General features: G+C 44.4%; 1 protein-coding gene across 1 annotated transcript in view; it reads right to left on the reverse strand.

Annotated features, from left to right (window-relative positions):
* The window catches only part of LOC140106733 (alpha-2-macroglobulin-like protein 1), a 77,888-nt gene that overhangs the window by 43,131 nt on the left and 19,097 nt on the right, over positions 1–15,660 (reverse strand). The window contains exons 13-17 of the mRNA XM_072131347.1: positions 7,055–7,121; positions 5,938–6,083; positions 4,684–4,833; positions 3,605–3,769; positions 779–860 (exon numbers count right to left, since the gene is read on the reverse strand). Of these exons, the coding sequence (XP_071987448.1) occupies positions 779–860; positions 3,605–3,769; positions 4,684–4,833; positions 5,938–6,083; positions 7,055–7,121 (610 nt within the window). The remainder of the gene's footprint in view (positions 1–778; positions 861–3,604; positions 3,770–4,683; positions 4,834–5,937; positions 6,084–7,054; positions 7,122–15,660) is intronic.

Below are 15,660 nucleotides of genomic sequence, written 5' to 3' on the forward strand. Positions count from 1 at the left end.
TGTCTAGGTTCACCTAGGTAAACCTAGCTGATAGATCAAATCCTGTCATTTCTACTTGTCTTATTTTCCTGAAAAGTTCTGTAATAGAAACAAAGGGGGTCATTTACTAAGGGCTTGATTCGCATTTTCCCGACGTGTTACCCGAATATTTCCGATTTGCGCCGATTTCCCCTGTAAAACCCGACGGATTCTGAAAAAACCGTTGCATTTAATAGGAATGGGAATAGGCCGGTGAACTTCAGTGCATTCCGGCGGGCCTTGGGGAACTTCAGTGCAGCAGCGCCACCTGGTGAACGTCGGAGGAACTACCTTAGTGAATCCCGGCCAGACCCGAATCCACCGCAGAGAACGCGCCGCTGGATCGCGAATGGACCGGGTAAGTAAATCTGCCCCAATGAACTCAAGATGGCGCCGAGACAGAAAAGTTTTGATGCTAAGGACTGTGAACATGATGTTGACGTGTGACAGCAGGGAAACTCTCCAATCAAGATCTGGGAACCTGATTTGTTATGATTAGTATTCTCCTCCTTTTTCTGCTTCTTTGCTATTTTTCTATATAGACTGATAGAACAAATAGAGCATGCACAGTGCTGATCTGCCCCGGGCAATGGCATGAGCTTGTCTTGCATCAGCAGTGGTCTGATTCATTTCCTTGCGACTGTGCACACATGCAATAATTTAATAATTTGAAACACAGCCAAAGCACACTAAAAGAGGATATCTTAAATCCTACCCTAACAGTCCAAGGCTATAGAATTAACTGCAATTGAAAAATTACCTATTCCGCCTCTTACTATGGAATCACCACATGGTACAGGTTTCTTGACTTCCGCACTTGTGATGATCTTTAATTGCAGGTCCTGAATAAAAAGTTTTAGAATAAAAAAAAAAACATTTGACACGTGTAAGAACAAGGGCAACAAGGCTTACAAAAGCCCAGTGTAGGTAACACATTCAGTTTAGTAAGCACAAAAATCTAGCACAGAAGAGTCACTTTTTACATGAGATGAGTCACTTTTACATGTTGGTGAATAATCTTCTCTCTGAAGATGCTGATATATTGGAATCTATAGCACCTGGAACCTCGATTCTAGTGTAAAAATTATGAGAATTTCAGCTTTTGAAACAGCCATTCAGGCAAATATGACTCTTCTCATCTGATTTTAACATGAGATGAGTCAAATTTAGCAGTAGCAGGGGAAGTGTCACTTCAAAAGCTTTTAGTTTTTTAATGATAAAGGATCTCATCGTTCACATCACATCAGGCGTATGATGCTATAGAACCAGGGATATCAACAGCTAAACAGATCATTAATATTTCAAGCTACAGATAAAGATTCAGTTCCTGCTTATTTTTTGGTACCTGTATGTCCAGTCCTGTAGCTAACCGAACCATGTGCTTAGGATAGGATCTAAAAATTGATAATCTTATGTTTAATAGAACCAACTCTAGGGGCATCGGCAGTGACAGCACCCCATGTAACCACTAAACTTGTCTCATTTGTCTCATCAAATGTAAAAAAGGGAGGAAGAGAGTCATATTTGTGTGACTTTGGGTGAAATTTCACATGAAAAAGAGAATTCTAGAAAGGACATTTCATACCCAACCTGAAGGGACTTGTAGTTTAGTGAAGTAAAACCCTGGCTACATACTAGGGGGCATGTGCTGGTTGGTTTTATACTGGGGGGGGGGCAGTTGGCTGACTATATACTAGGGGGCATGGGCTGGCTATATAGTGGATGCTGGGGCCTGACTACATACTGGTGGAGCTTGGGCTGGCTGGTTATATACTGAGGGGCAGTGGGCTGAATATATACTGGGGGGCATGAGCAGGTTGGCTATATACTTTGGACATGGGCTGGCTATATACTGGGGGCTGGCTGGCTATATAGTGGGAGCAGGGGGCTGCCTGGCTATATACTAGGGTGCTGGAGAATGGCAGGCTATATGCTAGGGGACTGGGGACTGGGGGCATGTTCTAACTGGCTATATACTCGCATATACTGGCATAGGCTGGGTGACTATATACAAGGGGGCATAATCTGTCAGAATATATATTGGGGCTATTGGGGTAGCTATATACTGGGAGACGTGGGCTGGCTATATACTGGGGGCAGGGACTGGCTATATACTGGGAGACATGGGCTGGCTGGCTATATACTGAGGGGGCAGGGGTCTGGCTATATATTGAGGGGCATGGGGTGGCTGGCTATATACCAGGGAAAGGGGGCTGGCTATATACAAATATATACAGAGGGGCATGAGCCGGCTTGCTATATTTTGAGGGACGGGGGGCTGACTGGCTGTATTGGGGGACAGGGGGCTGGTAAGCTTTATACTAGGGGACAGGAGGCTGGCTATATACTAGAGGGCGTGGGCTGGATGGCTATATACTGGGGGCATGGGTGGGGTGGCTAGCTATATACTGGGGGGGGCAGGCACTGGGTATATACTGGGGGGCATATGCTTGCTAGCTATATTCTGGGTAGAGTCTGTGACCAATGCATTTCCCACTCTAGGCTTATACTCGAGTCAATAAGTTTGCCCGGTTGCTTGTGTTAAAATTAGGTGCCTCGGCTTATACTTGAGTGTATATATGGTACTACACCAAAATTCTAGAAAATCAACAAAATCGATTTTCTATGTAATTTTTTAAAAAAACTTGTAGCTTTTATCAAATGATCACATTTTCTTTTCTAAGGTCATGTTAAAAATAGGCTAAACTTTTAAAGCTTTTATCTACTTTTAGTAATTTCAAATCATTATGAGCCCTGGTATTGTCACCACTAGAAGATAAAACATTGTGCAGACAGGGGTGTAGCTTTAGGTTCTGGTTCCAAGAGTTTAGCTTGGCTTACCCTCCCCCTTCTCGCTATATCGTGTCCATTAAAATTATTAGACAAACCTCAAAACACACCAATACCTCAAAAATGCTGACAACATTTATAATAATGAATGAAATACCCCAAACTGTTGCCCCGTCCAACTGCTGTGTCCAGAAGAGAGGCGCTTGTATATATAATTAATTGTATCAGCATCTTAAAGATGCCCATACAGCTGATGATAAAAGTACTCAAGAGATAACAAGGGAACGGACCAAAAAGTAAAGAGGCTTTTGTGTCCAGTACCCAGGGCCGGCGCCAGCACTGGGCATACCTGGGCAAGTGCCGGGGCCCAGAGCTTCAGGGGGGGCCCATATAAGGCTGTACATAAGGAATCCATGGGGGTGAGCGGGCTGTAACTAATGAATCCATGAGGAGGGAGGGGTCTTTATATAAAATAACCATGAGGGGGCTGTTTGGAATGATAAACACGGGAATATTTTAGGGAGCAGGAGACTGTTTTAGTTTCAGAATTTTTAATGCCTTCACTGTAAAGGGACCCATTGAGGTTCTGTCACCCAGTGGCCTACTGAAACTTGGAGCCGACCCTGCCAGTACCAGTACTTGTAGGGACTCCTTTTGGGGAAGGGGGTCTTGGTCGTAGCAAGGGGGTCTCACCCAGGGTCCCACTGCTACTTCCATAACTATTACAGAAACACTTATTATATAACATCTATATCTTTCCTTTTATATCTACAATATACAGAATCTAATAAATTACCGTAAACAGTTTATATATTTCTTCGTCCATATGTGAAAAACTAAAATGGCTGTAAGCATATGCTCCAGGTGGACCATTAGCGCATGGGACAAGTTCGGAATCCATTGACATTGACATTCCCAATCCAAATGGGGAGAGAGATTCCAGATCAAAGAGATCATAGACCTTGAAAAATACAAAGGCAAAATGAAAGAGTTATAGAAGGACAAAACAAAATATTCATTAAAGTTTGATCAGTAACACCTTACTGACTAAGCCCTTTCCATACATGGCAGGTGTTTGCTGCATTATGCAGAAAACACCCACTGCCAACATGGTGGCTGCTTGAAATGAGTGGGTGTTACTGTTTTAACATTGGGTGCTGAGCCATTACTATGACAGCTGAGACTCCCAGATCTATCATAGAGTGATGGGAGGAGTTACTATGACAGCCGAGAGTCTCTCTGAGACTCCCAGATCTATCAAACAGTGGTAGGAGGAGTTACTATGACAGCCGAGAGTCGCTCTGAGACTTCCAGATCTATCAAACAGTGGTAGGAGGAGTTACTATGACAGCTGAGAGTCTCTCTGAGACTCCCAGATCTATCATAGAGTGGTAGGAGAAGTTACTATGACAGCCGAGAGTCTTTCTGAGACTCCCAGATCTATCATAGAGTGGTAGGAGGAGTTACTGTGACAGCCGAGAGTCTCTCTGAGACTCCCAGATCTATCATAGAGTGGTAGGAGGAGTTACTATGACAGCCAAGAGTCTCTCTGAGACTCCCAGATCTATCATAGAGTGGTAGGAGAAGTTACTGTGACAGCCGAGAGTCTCTCTGAGACTCCCAGATCTATCATAGAGTGATAGGAGGAGTTACTATGACAGCTGAGAGTCTCTCTGAGACTCCCAAATCTATCATAGAGGCATAGGAGGAGTTACTGTGACAGCCGAGAGTCTCTCTGAGACTCCCAAATCTATCATAGAGGGATAGGAGGAGTTACTATGACAGCCGAGAGTCTCTCTGAGCTGTCTCTGTCTTAGCTGTTAAGTAAAGTGAACTTTAACTTGATCATTAGTTTTTAATTTAAAAAACACTCACTTTATCAGCAGTCAGTTCATTGCTTGGGTCCATCAATATCACGCTCTTATCTACCACCCTCACACCACAGAGGGATCCCGGAGTAGCCTGCAGCCGCAGAGTCACGTCTGACCCTGGAAGGACTTCCCCTGGTGAGAATCCAACCGATACCTGTTAAACATACAAAACTGCTTATATTCCACACATTTGTAAGAATTTACATGATATAATATCAACTTTTTTCTGTGTGTTCCAAATATTTAAATTCATTGAGCTCGAATTTTATTTAAAATTCTATTTCCAAATGAGTCATGCTGGTCACCCCCTGTGTGACCCCACCATGTACTATTGTTGGATGTCCATTCAAATGTAAGGGTGACCATGGAACATACCGGAGAGAGACATTAAAACAGTCATAAAATTAGATACATTTTCAGGGGCAACTTATACCTTGTATAGTAGGTTCCTTGTTTAGGGCTTTCTAATTTGCATTTGGCGGTGCACTGGGCTGGCCGATGGTGCACCGGATTTAATAAGTGACCGAAACTGGTGGGAGGAATATTTAAGCTTGTGCACAATGGGGCACATTTACTAAGAACAGTGCAATTTGTGTCTCACATTCTGCATGAATTTGGCTCCTTCTGCACTGCTCCGACAGAGTGCACCATTTTTTTTTCTGGTGCAACTTGAACATGTCGGATAAATGTGGTGCAAGGTCTGACTGAGCACCGGAACGCTCCCCTTCAGTGCAGAAATTTGTGTTACATGGAGAGAAGTGGCGTCATTTTGGGGAAACTTATCTTTAAAAATTATGCAAATGAGCCCAAGGGGCTCCTGTCTACATCACAAAGTCCCTTCTTAGCTCTGTTGTTTTCTAATTATGAAATCTTCGGCTTCCTGGATGAAGAGGGATGTGGGGAAATAGAGATGTGCATAATTAGCTGGCGACTGAGTCAGAAGGGGCTTCTGTGGTTTATACAGAAGCCCCTCAGGCTTATTTGCATAATTTTAAATTAGGTGTTTCAAAAAATAAAGTAAGTAAGGATCCTGTTTCAGGGGACGCACAGCAGCGTGGAAAATACTGCAGCCAAGTGGTAGATTTCCTTTAACCACATCCTAGAACAGCAGGTCCCATAGTCTCACCACTTCAACCAAAAAAAAAAATCCCTGTCTACGCAATGTCATCATTAAAGGTATCCAAGATATACATGAAAGTCAAAATTCTAGACACAATATTAATGTTTTGTTGTCAATAAATTTGCTGTAGTTGCTCACCTTATTCCTAAAACATCTCTTGACTTTGATTTTTAAGTTGTCAGCAACTAATTCCCCACTTGGCAAAAAAATATACGCCAACACGTGAATGGATGGAGAATCAGTAAAATTTAATGAAAATGCAAAGGAAAGTTCACCCTGTAAATCTGTAGGAAAACAAAAGAAACTTAATTAAAAAATCATTAAAATGCAATAAATAATAATTTTAAATCTAATGTATCAGTGGATTCTGTAACAAAAACCTTCATTTGTTAGATACGTCCTTGTTTATGGACAGATATTATGGACTTTTTACCTTTCTTCTTGGCTCAACGTGTCCAAAAATAGTTTTTATAATAGGGTTTGTCTATAGGGTGTTGTCAGGCTTCGGGGGTCGTGGACCCCCTGGTCCACTGCGGATGATGACACAAGCCGACACCTGGGACTGGAATCTAGGTGGCACCCGGTCTCCACCAGAGCCTCCAACAAAGTGGGATGGTCTTGCTGCGGCGTGGTACCACCAGGTCGTTCTACAGGTGCGACTTTGTCCACGGTGGCAGCCAAGAAAAGGTACAGAGTCAGGAGGCAAGTTCGTAGTCAGGGACAGGCAGGAGGTCAAGACAGGCAGCACAGGATCGGAGTCAGAGCGGAGCAGATAGTCAGGGCTGGCAGCGGAGGAGCGTAAACGGGAACAGGTCTGGGGTCATAACGGGGAACCCAATCACAAGCCTTAGGTACAGGACAAAATTTTCTCGATGGCATAGAGCTTTATCAGAATCCGGGAATCAGCCAGCGCCAATCAGCCCTTTAAATTTACAAGCGCCGATGCGCGTGTGTCCTAGGGCGCTGGGAAACCGGGACGGGAGGAGGAACGTGGAGAGGTGAGTGAGGCTGGGGAGAGCAGCCACCACGGAGAGGGGCACGGGTGTGCCTGCGACCCGGGATATGTCACGAAGTGTCTATCCTATATCCGTCTATTTAATGCCGTTGTGTACACTGTAGGGGTTATGAATGCGTCTCACGTAACAAATTTGTTTAATCTCAAAATCAGGAAAAGATTATGAGCGTATGCAATGTTTTAAATTAAAAAATGTAACAAAAGTTTGTTGTTATTTTACCCGTGGCCAATTATTCTTACCGATATCACGTTTATTCACTGCTATTTCCTGAGAACCCGATAACTGGATGTGGCCCTTGGATGTTACCTACAAAGGAAGTCCCTTAAGTGTTAATGATTCCATATAGTACAATAAGTCAAAGATCTATATTCAGATTTGTCAGTATATACAATACATCCTACAAACATACAACACATGATGACGTATAAATGTAGATGTTCGTATCTTGTTTAGAGGACAACGTGTCACGATGGAGATTAACATGAAAGTTTTACTTATACAGATGCAGCAGAGTTTAAATATCCTGTTAAAGTAAACCTTAAAGGGGTTTGCCCATGAAAGAAACTTCAATCCCCTTGTGATGTCAAAGCTAATTTTTAATTCCTTACTTTCCAATTTTACTCAGTTTTATTGCTCTTTTAGCTCCTATCACAATGTAAAATTCCAGAGTGTGGGCAGGGACTCTCTAAGCAGACACTTCATGATTCCTTTGTGCTATGAGTTGCTGTGAGCTGACAATGTGCTTAGATTATCAGGGTACAGGGTTTATCTACACTTTTATTTAGCTTCTGAACATTCACTAGTATCTGACACATAGAAAAAGAGATGAGAAAAATCAGAGATGGTAAGATCCATGAGATGCATAAAACACACAATGGGGCGCATTTACTTACCCGTTCCTGTCACGATCCCCGAGGTGCGTTGTCTGACGGGGATGAAGTCCGGCGCGATTTACTAAGATCCTGCATGTGTTGCTTCCCCGCTGAGGTCTGCCGGAGTTCACTTTCTTTTTCCCGGTGTATGTGAGTGCATTGTCTTGCGACACAATTTGAATTTTAAATCCAGCGCTTAGTCCAAATTAGTTGGATTGTCCGACGGCCATGCCTCTCGATTTGTGTCGCATGAAAGTCAGCGTGACTGCGCCAAAATCCAATCGGGTGCCCAAAAAACCCTGTTAAATGTGGCGTAAATCGGAAATATTTGGCAAACCCGATGGAAATGCGGTGTGCGGACCCTTAGTAAATGTGCCCCAATGAGTGAAAATTGTGAAAATGGAAATCCACATGGCTTTCCGTGCATCAACTACCACAGGACAATGCTGATTAGGGAGGTGAGCAGAACCAAACCTTTTTTATTTTCCTATATAACACACAATGACATTCTTAGCCAAATCTCTGCTCTTCAACAACACACTACCAGATCTGATGTGCCTCCCTGACCCTGCCCTGAAAAATAACTTATCTGCCTGTAGCTTGTAGGTCTACTCACAATGTGATGCGTTTGCTGGCAGGAAGTGCGTGTGAGCTCATCCTGGAATGCAGGGGGGGATGACTAGAGTCAGGGACCAGAAAGCAGCTCAGCTCTACAGCATCAGACAAGATGTCTGCTGACCCTAAAGTCAGAAGATCCAGGGTTGGATCCAGGGGCAACTGAAATTATGTCTAGCAGGACTGATAGAGACAGGATGGACTTATATCTGTGAAATGCTGTATTTTAGTTGAGAACGTGTTATTTTGTTATCCCGAGTACATATAAGAAATTTATCTTAGTGGGAAAACCCCTTTTAGTTGATTTTTCTTGTGAAAAATGTAAATTTTATTTATATTATATAATTATTTAAAGGGATTATCCAATTTCCCCAAATAAATTCTTCGCATAATGAAATGTTCAACAAATATGCAATATATTTTCTGCATCGATTCCTCATGTTTTTGGGATCTCTGCTTGTGGTCATTCATCAGAAAGCTTCATTGTTTACTTCTTGTGAATAAAAACTGGTCCATGGTCATGCGATGTCACACAGGTGCATGGCTCATTACAGTAATCAGAACTGTGTGCTATAACGAGCCGTACACCTGTATGACATCACATGACCAAGGACCATCTTTTTCCCACAGGAAGTAAATAATGAAGGGGTGTGTTTTCTCAGTAACTTTTCATAGTTTCATAGTTTCTACGGTTGAAAAAAGACACTTGTCCATCAAGTTCAACCAAGGAAGGGAAGGGATTGGATGAGGAAGGGATTTAGGGGAAACAATTCTATATAACATAACCATCAATGTTATTTAGGTGTAAAAAGGCATCTAGACCCTTCTTGAAGCTCTGCTGTTCCTGCTGTGACCAGCGCCTGAGGCAGGCTATTCCACAGATTGACAGTTCTCATAGTAAAAAAGCCCTGTCGCTGTCAGTATAGGGGGGCAAGACAACCAGACAGTGAGCCCTAAGGCTGAACCCCCCCACTGTCCCTACCTACTTGCCTCAAGACAGCTCTAGCAACTGCGGACAACCTCGGTGGCGGTCCCTATACTATGTAAGTGACACACGTAACAGGACAAGACAGACAACACAATAAGGGGTAGTCGACAAGCCAGAATCAAAACCAGAAGAATCGCAGTACAAATTCAGTGGGCAAAAAACGGTAGTCAAAAGTCAGGCAGAGGTTCGGCAACGATAACAGAAGGTACAAAGAGGTCACAGGGAAATATGGGGAGCTGGGATATCCAGGTAAGAACAAGACAATAGCCAGCACGCAATTGAGCCACTAGCTGCCTTATAAGTAAAGCTGGAGAGACAGACAAGAAGCTGATAGGACTAGTGCTGATTGGAGCTGAAATCACCTGCATCAGTCCAGCAAAGACCAGGTAACTCATTAACTGCTGGACCAAAGTCATCGGGTGTGTCCAGACTCCAAAGGCACAATTCACATTGCACATTACTGTCAGAACTTGCTGCACCACCGCAATCGGGCGTGTCAAAACCCCTGAGACACAATTCACACTGAACGGTTCTGACAGTACCCCCCCTCTTATGAGGGGCCTCAGGACCCTTAATCATTGGACCAGGCTTAGAAGGATTATGTAAATGGTACCGCCGGACCAGACGGGGCGCATGCATGTCCTTAGCAGAGACCCACGTGCGCTCCTCCGGTCCGAAACCCTTCCAGTGGACCAGATACTGTAAGGAGTCCTGTACCCAGCGGGAATTCAAAATTTTCTCCACCTCATACTCCAATTCCCCCTGGACGATGAGTGGAGCCGGAGGAGGTGAAGGCAACACCGGTGGCACATATCTTTTAAGAAGAGACTTATGAAACACAGGATGGATACGAAGAGCATTGGGTAGTTTCAACCTAAAGGTTACCGGATTAATGATTTCCACAATGGTATAAGGTCCAATATATTTGGGTGCCAGTTTCCCTGACTGCACCCTAAGTTTCAGATTTTTAGCTGAAAGCCAGACCTTCTCACCTAGTACATATTGCTGGCCAGATATACGTCTTTTATTAGCATGTCTTTGATAAGACTCTTGGGCTTTTACCAAGTTCTGATGAGCTTGGGCCCAAACTGTGCACAGTTTAGAGAAAATGGCCTCGGCTGAGGGATTAATAGATTCTGCAGAATGAACAGACGAGTACCTGGGGTTAAAACCATAATTACAGAAGAATGGTGACATCTTAATAGCACGTTGTTCATGATTGTTTATAGCAAACTCTGCTAGAGAAATGAAGTCTTTCCACTTATTCTGAGTATCAGCCACAAAACATCTTAGAAATTGCTCTAACGATTGATTGGTCCTCTCTGTCTGTCCATTTGTCTGAGGATGGAATGCAGACGAGAAGGACAGAGAGATACCTAATTTGCCACAGAACTCTCTCCAAAACCTAGCCACAAACTGGACACCCCTGTCGGAAACAACATTCTCAGGCACCCCATGAAGACGTAGAATATGATTAATAAAAAGTGTGGCGAGTGTGCGAGCGTTAGGCAGTTTACGTAGTGGAATGAGATGACACATCTTAGAAAATCTATCCACCACTACCCAAATGACTGTCTTACCCTTAGATAGTGGCAAGTCGGTAATAAAATCCATAGAAAGATGCGTCCAAGGTCTCGTAGGGACCGGTAGAGGATGTAACAGACCCTCGGGTGGCCTACGAGGGACCTTGGACCTAGCACAAACCTCACAAGCTTCGACAAAAGCCTTGACATCTCGAGCCCAAGATGGCCACCAGTAATGGCGTGAGAGCAGATACTTAGTACCTGCCACACCTGGATGACCAGACAAAACAGAACTATGAATCTCTTCAAGAACTCGGAGTCGAAGGTTAGGCGGTACATACAACAAAGAGTCTGGAGTGTTATGAGGTGCTTGACCCTGAGATTCTGCAATCAGGGTCACCAAGTCAGGTTGCAAAATAGACACTACTACCCCGGGTCTTAAAACAGTATCAGATTGAGTTCTGGGGGAACTTTCTAAATCAAAGCTACGAGACAAGGCGTCAGCCTTGATATTACGGGAACCAGGTCGGTAAGTGACTTCAAAATCGAATCTGGTAAAAAACAAAGCCCATCGGGCTTGACGTGGCGAGAGACGTTTAGCATTGTCTAGGTAAACCAGATTCTTATGATCAGTGAGTACCACCACCTTATGTTTGGCACCTTCAAGGAAATGCCTCCATTCATCAAATGCCAACTTGATGGCCAATAGTTCCCTATTACCGATATCATAGTTACATTCAGCTTGAGAGAACTTCTTTGAGAAGAACGCAATAGGTCGCAGGTTAGTGAGAGTGTCCGATCCTTGGGACAACACCGCTCCTACCCCTACCTCTGATGCGTCCACCTCCACAATAAATGGACGTTCAAAATTAGGTTGAGTCAGTACTGGGGCCTCTGAAAAACACTTACGGAGCTTGTCAAATGCTCGGATAGCCTCATGAGACCAGTTGACAAGATCTGCCCCCTTCCTGGTGAGATCAGTAAGTGGTTTGGCTATAACAGAAAACCCCTTAATAAATTTCCTATAATAATTAGCGAACCCCAGAAATCTTTGTAAGGCCTTCAAATTATTGGGACGTTCCCACTTTTCGATGGCCACCACCTTAAGGGGATCCATACGGAAGGAATTAGGGGTGACGTAGTAACCCAAAAAAGAGACCTCCTGGATACCAAACTGACATTTAGACAACTTAGCAAACAGACTGTTTTGTCTAAGCAGTTCCATCACTACCCGAACATGTTTTATGTGTGAAGCCCAGTCGGGAGAAAAAATCAAAATGTCATCTAAGTAGACCACAAGAAAACGACCTAGATGCTGACGAAATATATCATTCACAAAATGTTGAAAGACCGCCGGGGCATTGCATAAACCGAAAGGCATCACTAGATATTCAAAATGACCCTCTGGTGTATTGAAAGCGGTCTTCCATTCATCACCCTCTCTGATTCTAATCAAATTGTAAGCCCCTCGCAAGTCTATCTTGGAAAACCATTTGGCCCCCACAATTTGGTTAAATAAGTCAGGAATCAGGGGTAGAGGGTGTTGATTCTTAACAGTGATTCTGTTAAGTTGTCGATAATCTATACAGGGTCGTAATCCCCCATCCTTCTTTCCCACAAAAAAGAACCCTGCTCCCAATGGGGAGGAAGATGGGCGAATGTGACCCTTCTGGAGACTTTCCTTAATGTACTCCCGCATAGCCTCCCTTTCTGGACAAGACAAGTTAAAAATACGACCTCGAGGAAACTTGGCACCGGGAATTAATTCAATGGTACAGTCGTATGGTCTGTGTGGCGGCAATCCGTCCACAGCTTTTTCATCAAATACATCCGCATAATCGGACAAAAAACTCGGAATACCCTCTTCCATGGAAGAGCACTCAGCAAAAGAAACCACCTCACAATGGGAGTCACATTCAGTACCCCATTTTACCAGTTCCCGGTTTGCCCAATCAAAAACAGGATTGTGCTTCTCCAACCAAGGCAAACCTAAGATCACATCAGACGACAGGTTATGCAGACACAAAAACTTCATACGTTCCACATGAACTGCCCCCACCTTAACCTCAAGGCAGGGAGTGATGTAACGTATATCCCCCTGAGCAAAGGGGGCTGAGTCTGCTCCTGTGACATTAACAGGAGATTGGAGCAGAAGGGGACACACCTCTAGACCGGAAAAGAACATAGGGTTAACAAAATTAGCAGAAGACCCCGAGTCAATCTGAGCATAACCAGAGATGTTTCTCCCTCCCAAAGACAATGAAATAGGCAATAATAACTTATTCTTATTGGTGAAGGTTACCTGTTCGCCTGAGTGACCCCCTCGATAGTCACTCAGGCGTAGAAGTTTTCCGGCGGTGGTCCAGGAAGGGATGGACATTGCCGGACTCGATGTCCTGCTTTCCCACAGTAGAAACATAAGTTGTTCAACACACGATATGCACGTCTGGTCTTGGCATCAGTAGAATCCACTTGCATAGGTTCCTCTGATGGGGGTATAGCAGAAGGGGAAGGACTAGGGTTGGTAACACGAATAGGTGAAGGTCTAAAAGCGTCTGATGTACCTCTCTCCTTTAGCCTGTCTCTCAAGCGTCTGTCAACTCGGATAGCTAATGTCATGCTGTCCTCAAGGGAACTAGGAGTGGGATAAGCTACCAACAGATCCTTCAACCGATCATTCAGTCCGACACGAAACTGAAATCGGAGTGCCGAGTCATTCCAAGTGGAGGGACCACTCCACTGCCTAAACTCCGAGCAATATTCCTCCACAGGACGTCTACCCTGCCTCAGACCTGTCAAGTGACGTTCAGCATTAGCTGCACTATCCGGGTCATCATACAGTAGCCCTAGGGCCTGAAAAAACCCATCCACCGTCTGCAACTCAGGAGAACTAGGAGGTAACGAGAAAGCCCATTCCTGTGGTGACCCCTGGAGTAGAGACATAACTATGCCCACCTTCTGGACCTCATCCCCAGAAGAGCGGGGGCGCAATCTAAAAAACAATTTACACCCCTCCCGAAATGCACAGAATCTCTTTCTATCCCCACTGAACTTATCTGGGAGTTGTACAGGTGGCTCAGGTGGTGCTGGGGAAGCCATGGTAAACTGACGTGGGGCCGTCTCCTGCTCATGAAGCCGAACAGCTAGTTCCTGCACCATGGTGTTGATTTGCTGCATCTGTTCCACAATATTTGTCAACGCAGTTCTGCTGTCCATGACAGCGACAGTATATTGGGCTGGCTATTCTGTCAGTATAGGGGGGCAAGACAACCAGACAGTGAGCCCTAAGGCTGAACCCCCCCCACTGTCCCTACCTACTTGCCTCAAGACAGCTCTAGCAACTGCGGACAACCTCGGTGGCGGTCCCTATACTATGTAAGTGACACACGTAACAGGACAAGACAGACAACACAATAAGGGGTAGTCGACAAGCCAGAATCAAAACCAGAAGAATCGCAGTACAAATTCAGTGGGCAAAAAACGGTAGTCAAAAGTCAGGCAGAGGTTCGGCAACGATAACAGAAGGTACAAAGAGGTCACAGGGAAATATGGGGAGCTGGGATATCCAGGTAAGAACAAGACAATAGCCAGCACGCAATTGAGCCACTAGCTGCCTTATAAGTAAAGCTGGAGAGACAGACAAGAAGCTGATAGGACTAGTGCTGATTGGAGCTGAAATCACCTGCATCAGTCCAGCAAAGACCAGGTAACTCATTAACTGCTGGACCAAAGTCATCGGGTGTGTCCAGACTCCAAAGGCACAATTCACATTGCACATTACTGTCAGAACTTGCTGCACCACCGCAATCGGGCGTGTCAAAACCCCTGAGACACAATTCACACTGAACGGTTCTGACAGTCGCCTCCGGTGATTAAACCTTGTTTTCTTCAGACGGAGACAGTGCCCCCTCGTCTTTTGATTTGATTTAATCTGGAACAACTTACCACCATATTTTTTGTATGGACCATTCATATATTTAAATAAATTAATCATGTCCCCTCGTAGTCGTCTCTTTTCCAGACTAAATAAATCTAGTTGTTTTAATCTTTCCTCATAACTGAGACCCTCCACACCCCTTATCATTTTTGTGGCTCTACGTTGAACCCTCTCCAGCTCCAGGGCATCCTTTTTATGGACCGGTGCCCAGAACTGGACAGCATATTCCAGGTGTGGCCGAACCAGTGCCTTGTATAGTGGTAATATTACATCCCTATCACGAGAGTCCATTCCACTTTTGATACATGACAAGATCCTACTGGCTTTAGAGGCAGCTGATTGACATTGCATGCTGTTATTCAATTTATGATCTACTAGTACCCCCAGGTCCTTCTCAACTCTCCCAGATTTACTCCCCCAAGGACATATTTTGCCTTTGGATTATTGGCCCCCAGGTGCATAACCTTACATTTATCCACATTAAACCTCAATTGCCAAGTGGATGACCAAACATTCAGTTTGTCCAAGTCCCCCTGCAGCCTATGAACATCCTCCATAGACTGTATTACACTACACAGTTTGATGTCATCTGCAAAAATAGACACAGTGCTATTAATTCCTACCTCTATATCATTAATAAATATATTAAATAGTAGTGGGCCAAGCACAGAACCCTGGGGTACACCACTCATAACTGGTGACCATTCCGAGTAGGAATCATTGACCACAACTCTCTGGATACGATCCTTCAGCCAGTTTTCAATCCAATTGCAAATGATTTCTGCCAAACCAATAGCCCTAATTTTACCCATCAGGCGTCTATGAGGGACAGTGTCAAATGCCTTTGCAAAGTCCAAGAACACAATATCCACAGCTGCTCCTCCATCCAGGCATCTGCTCACCTCTTCAT

Source organism: Engystomops pustulosus, chromosome 11 (assembly GCF_040894005.1).
Source record: "Engystomops pustulosus chromosome 11, aEngPut4.maternal, whole genome shotgun sequence".
Lineage (NCBI taxonomy): Eukaryota > Metazoa > Chordata > Amphibia > Anura > Leptodactylidae > Engystomops > Engystomops pustulosus.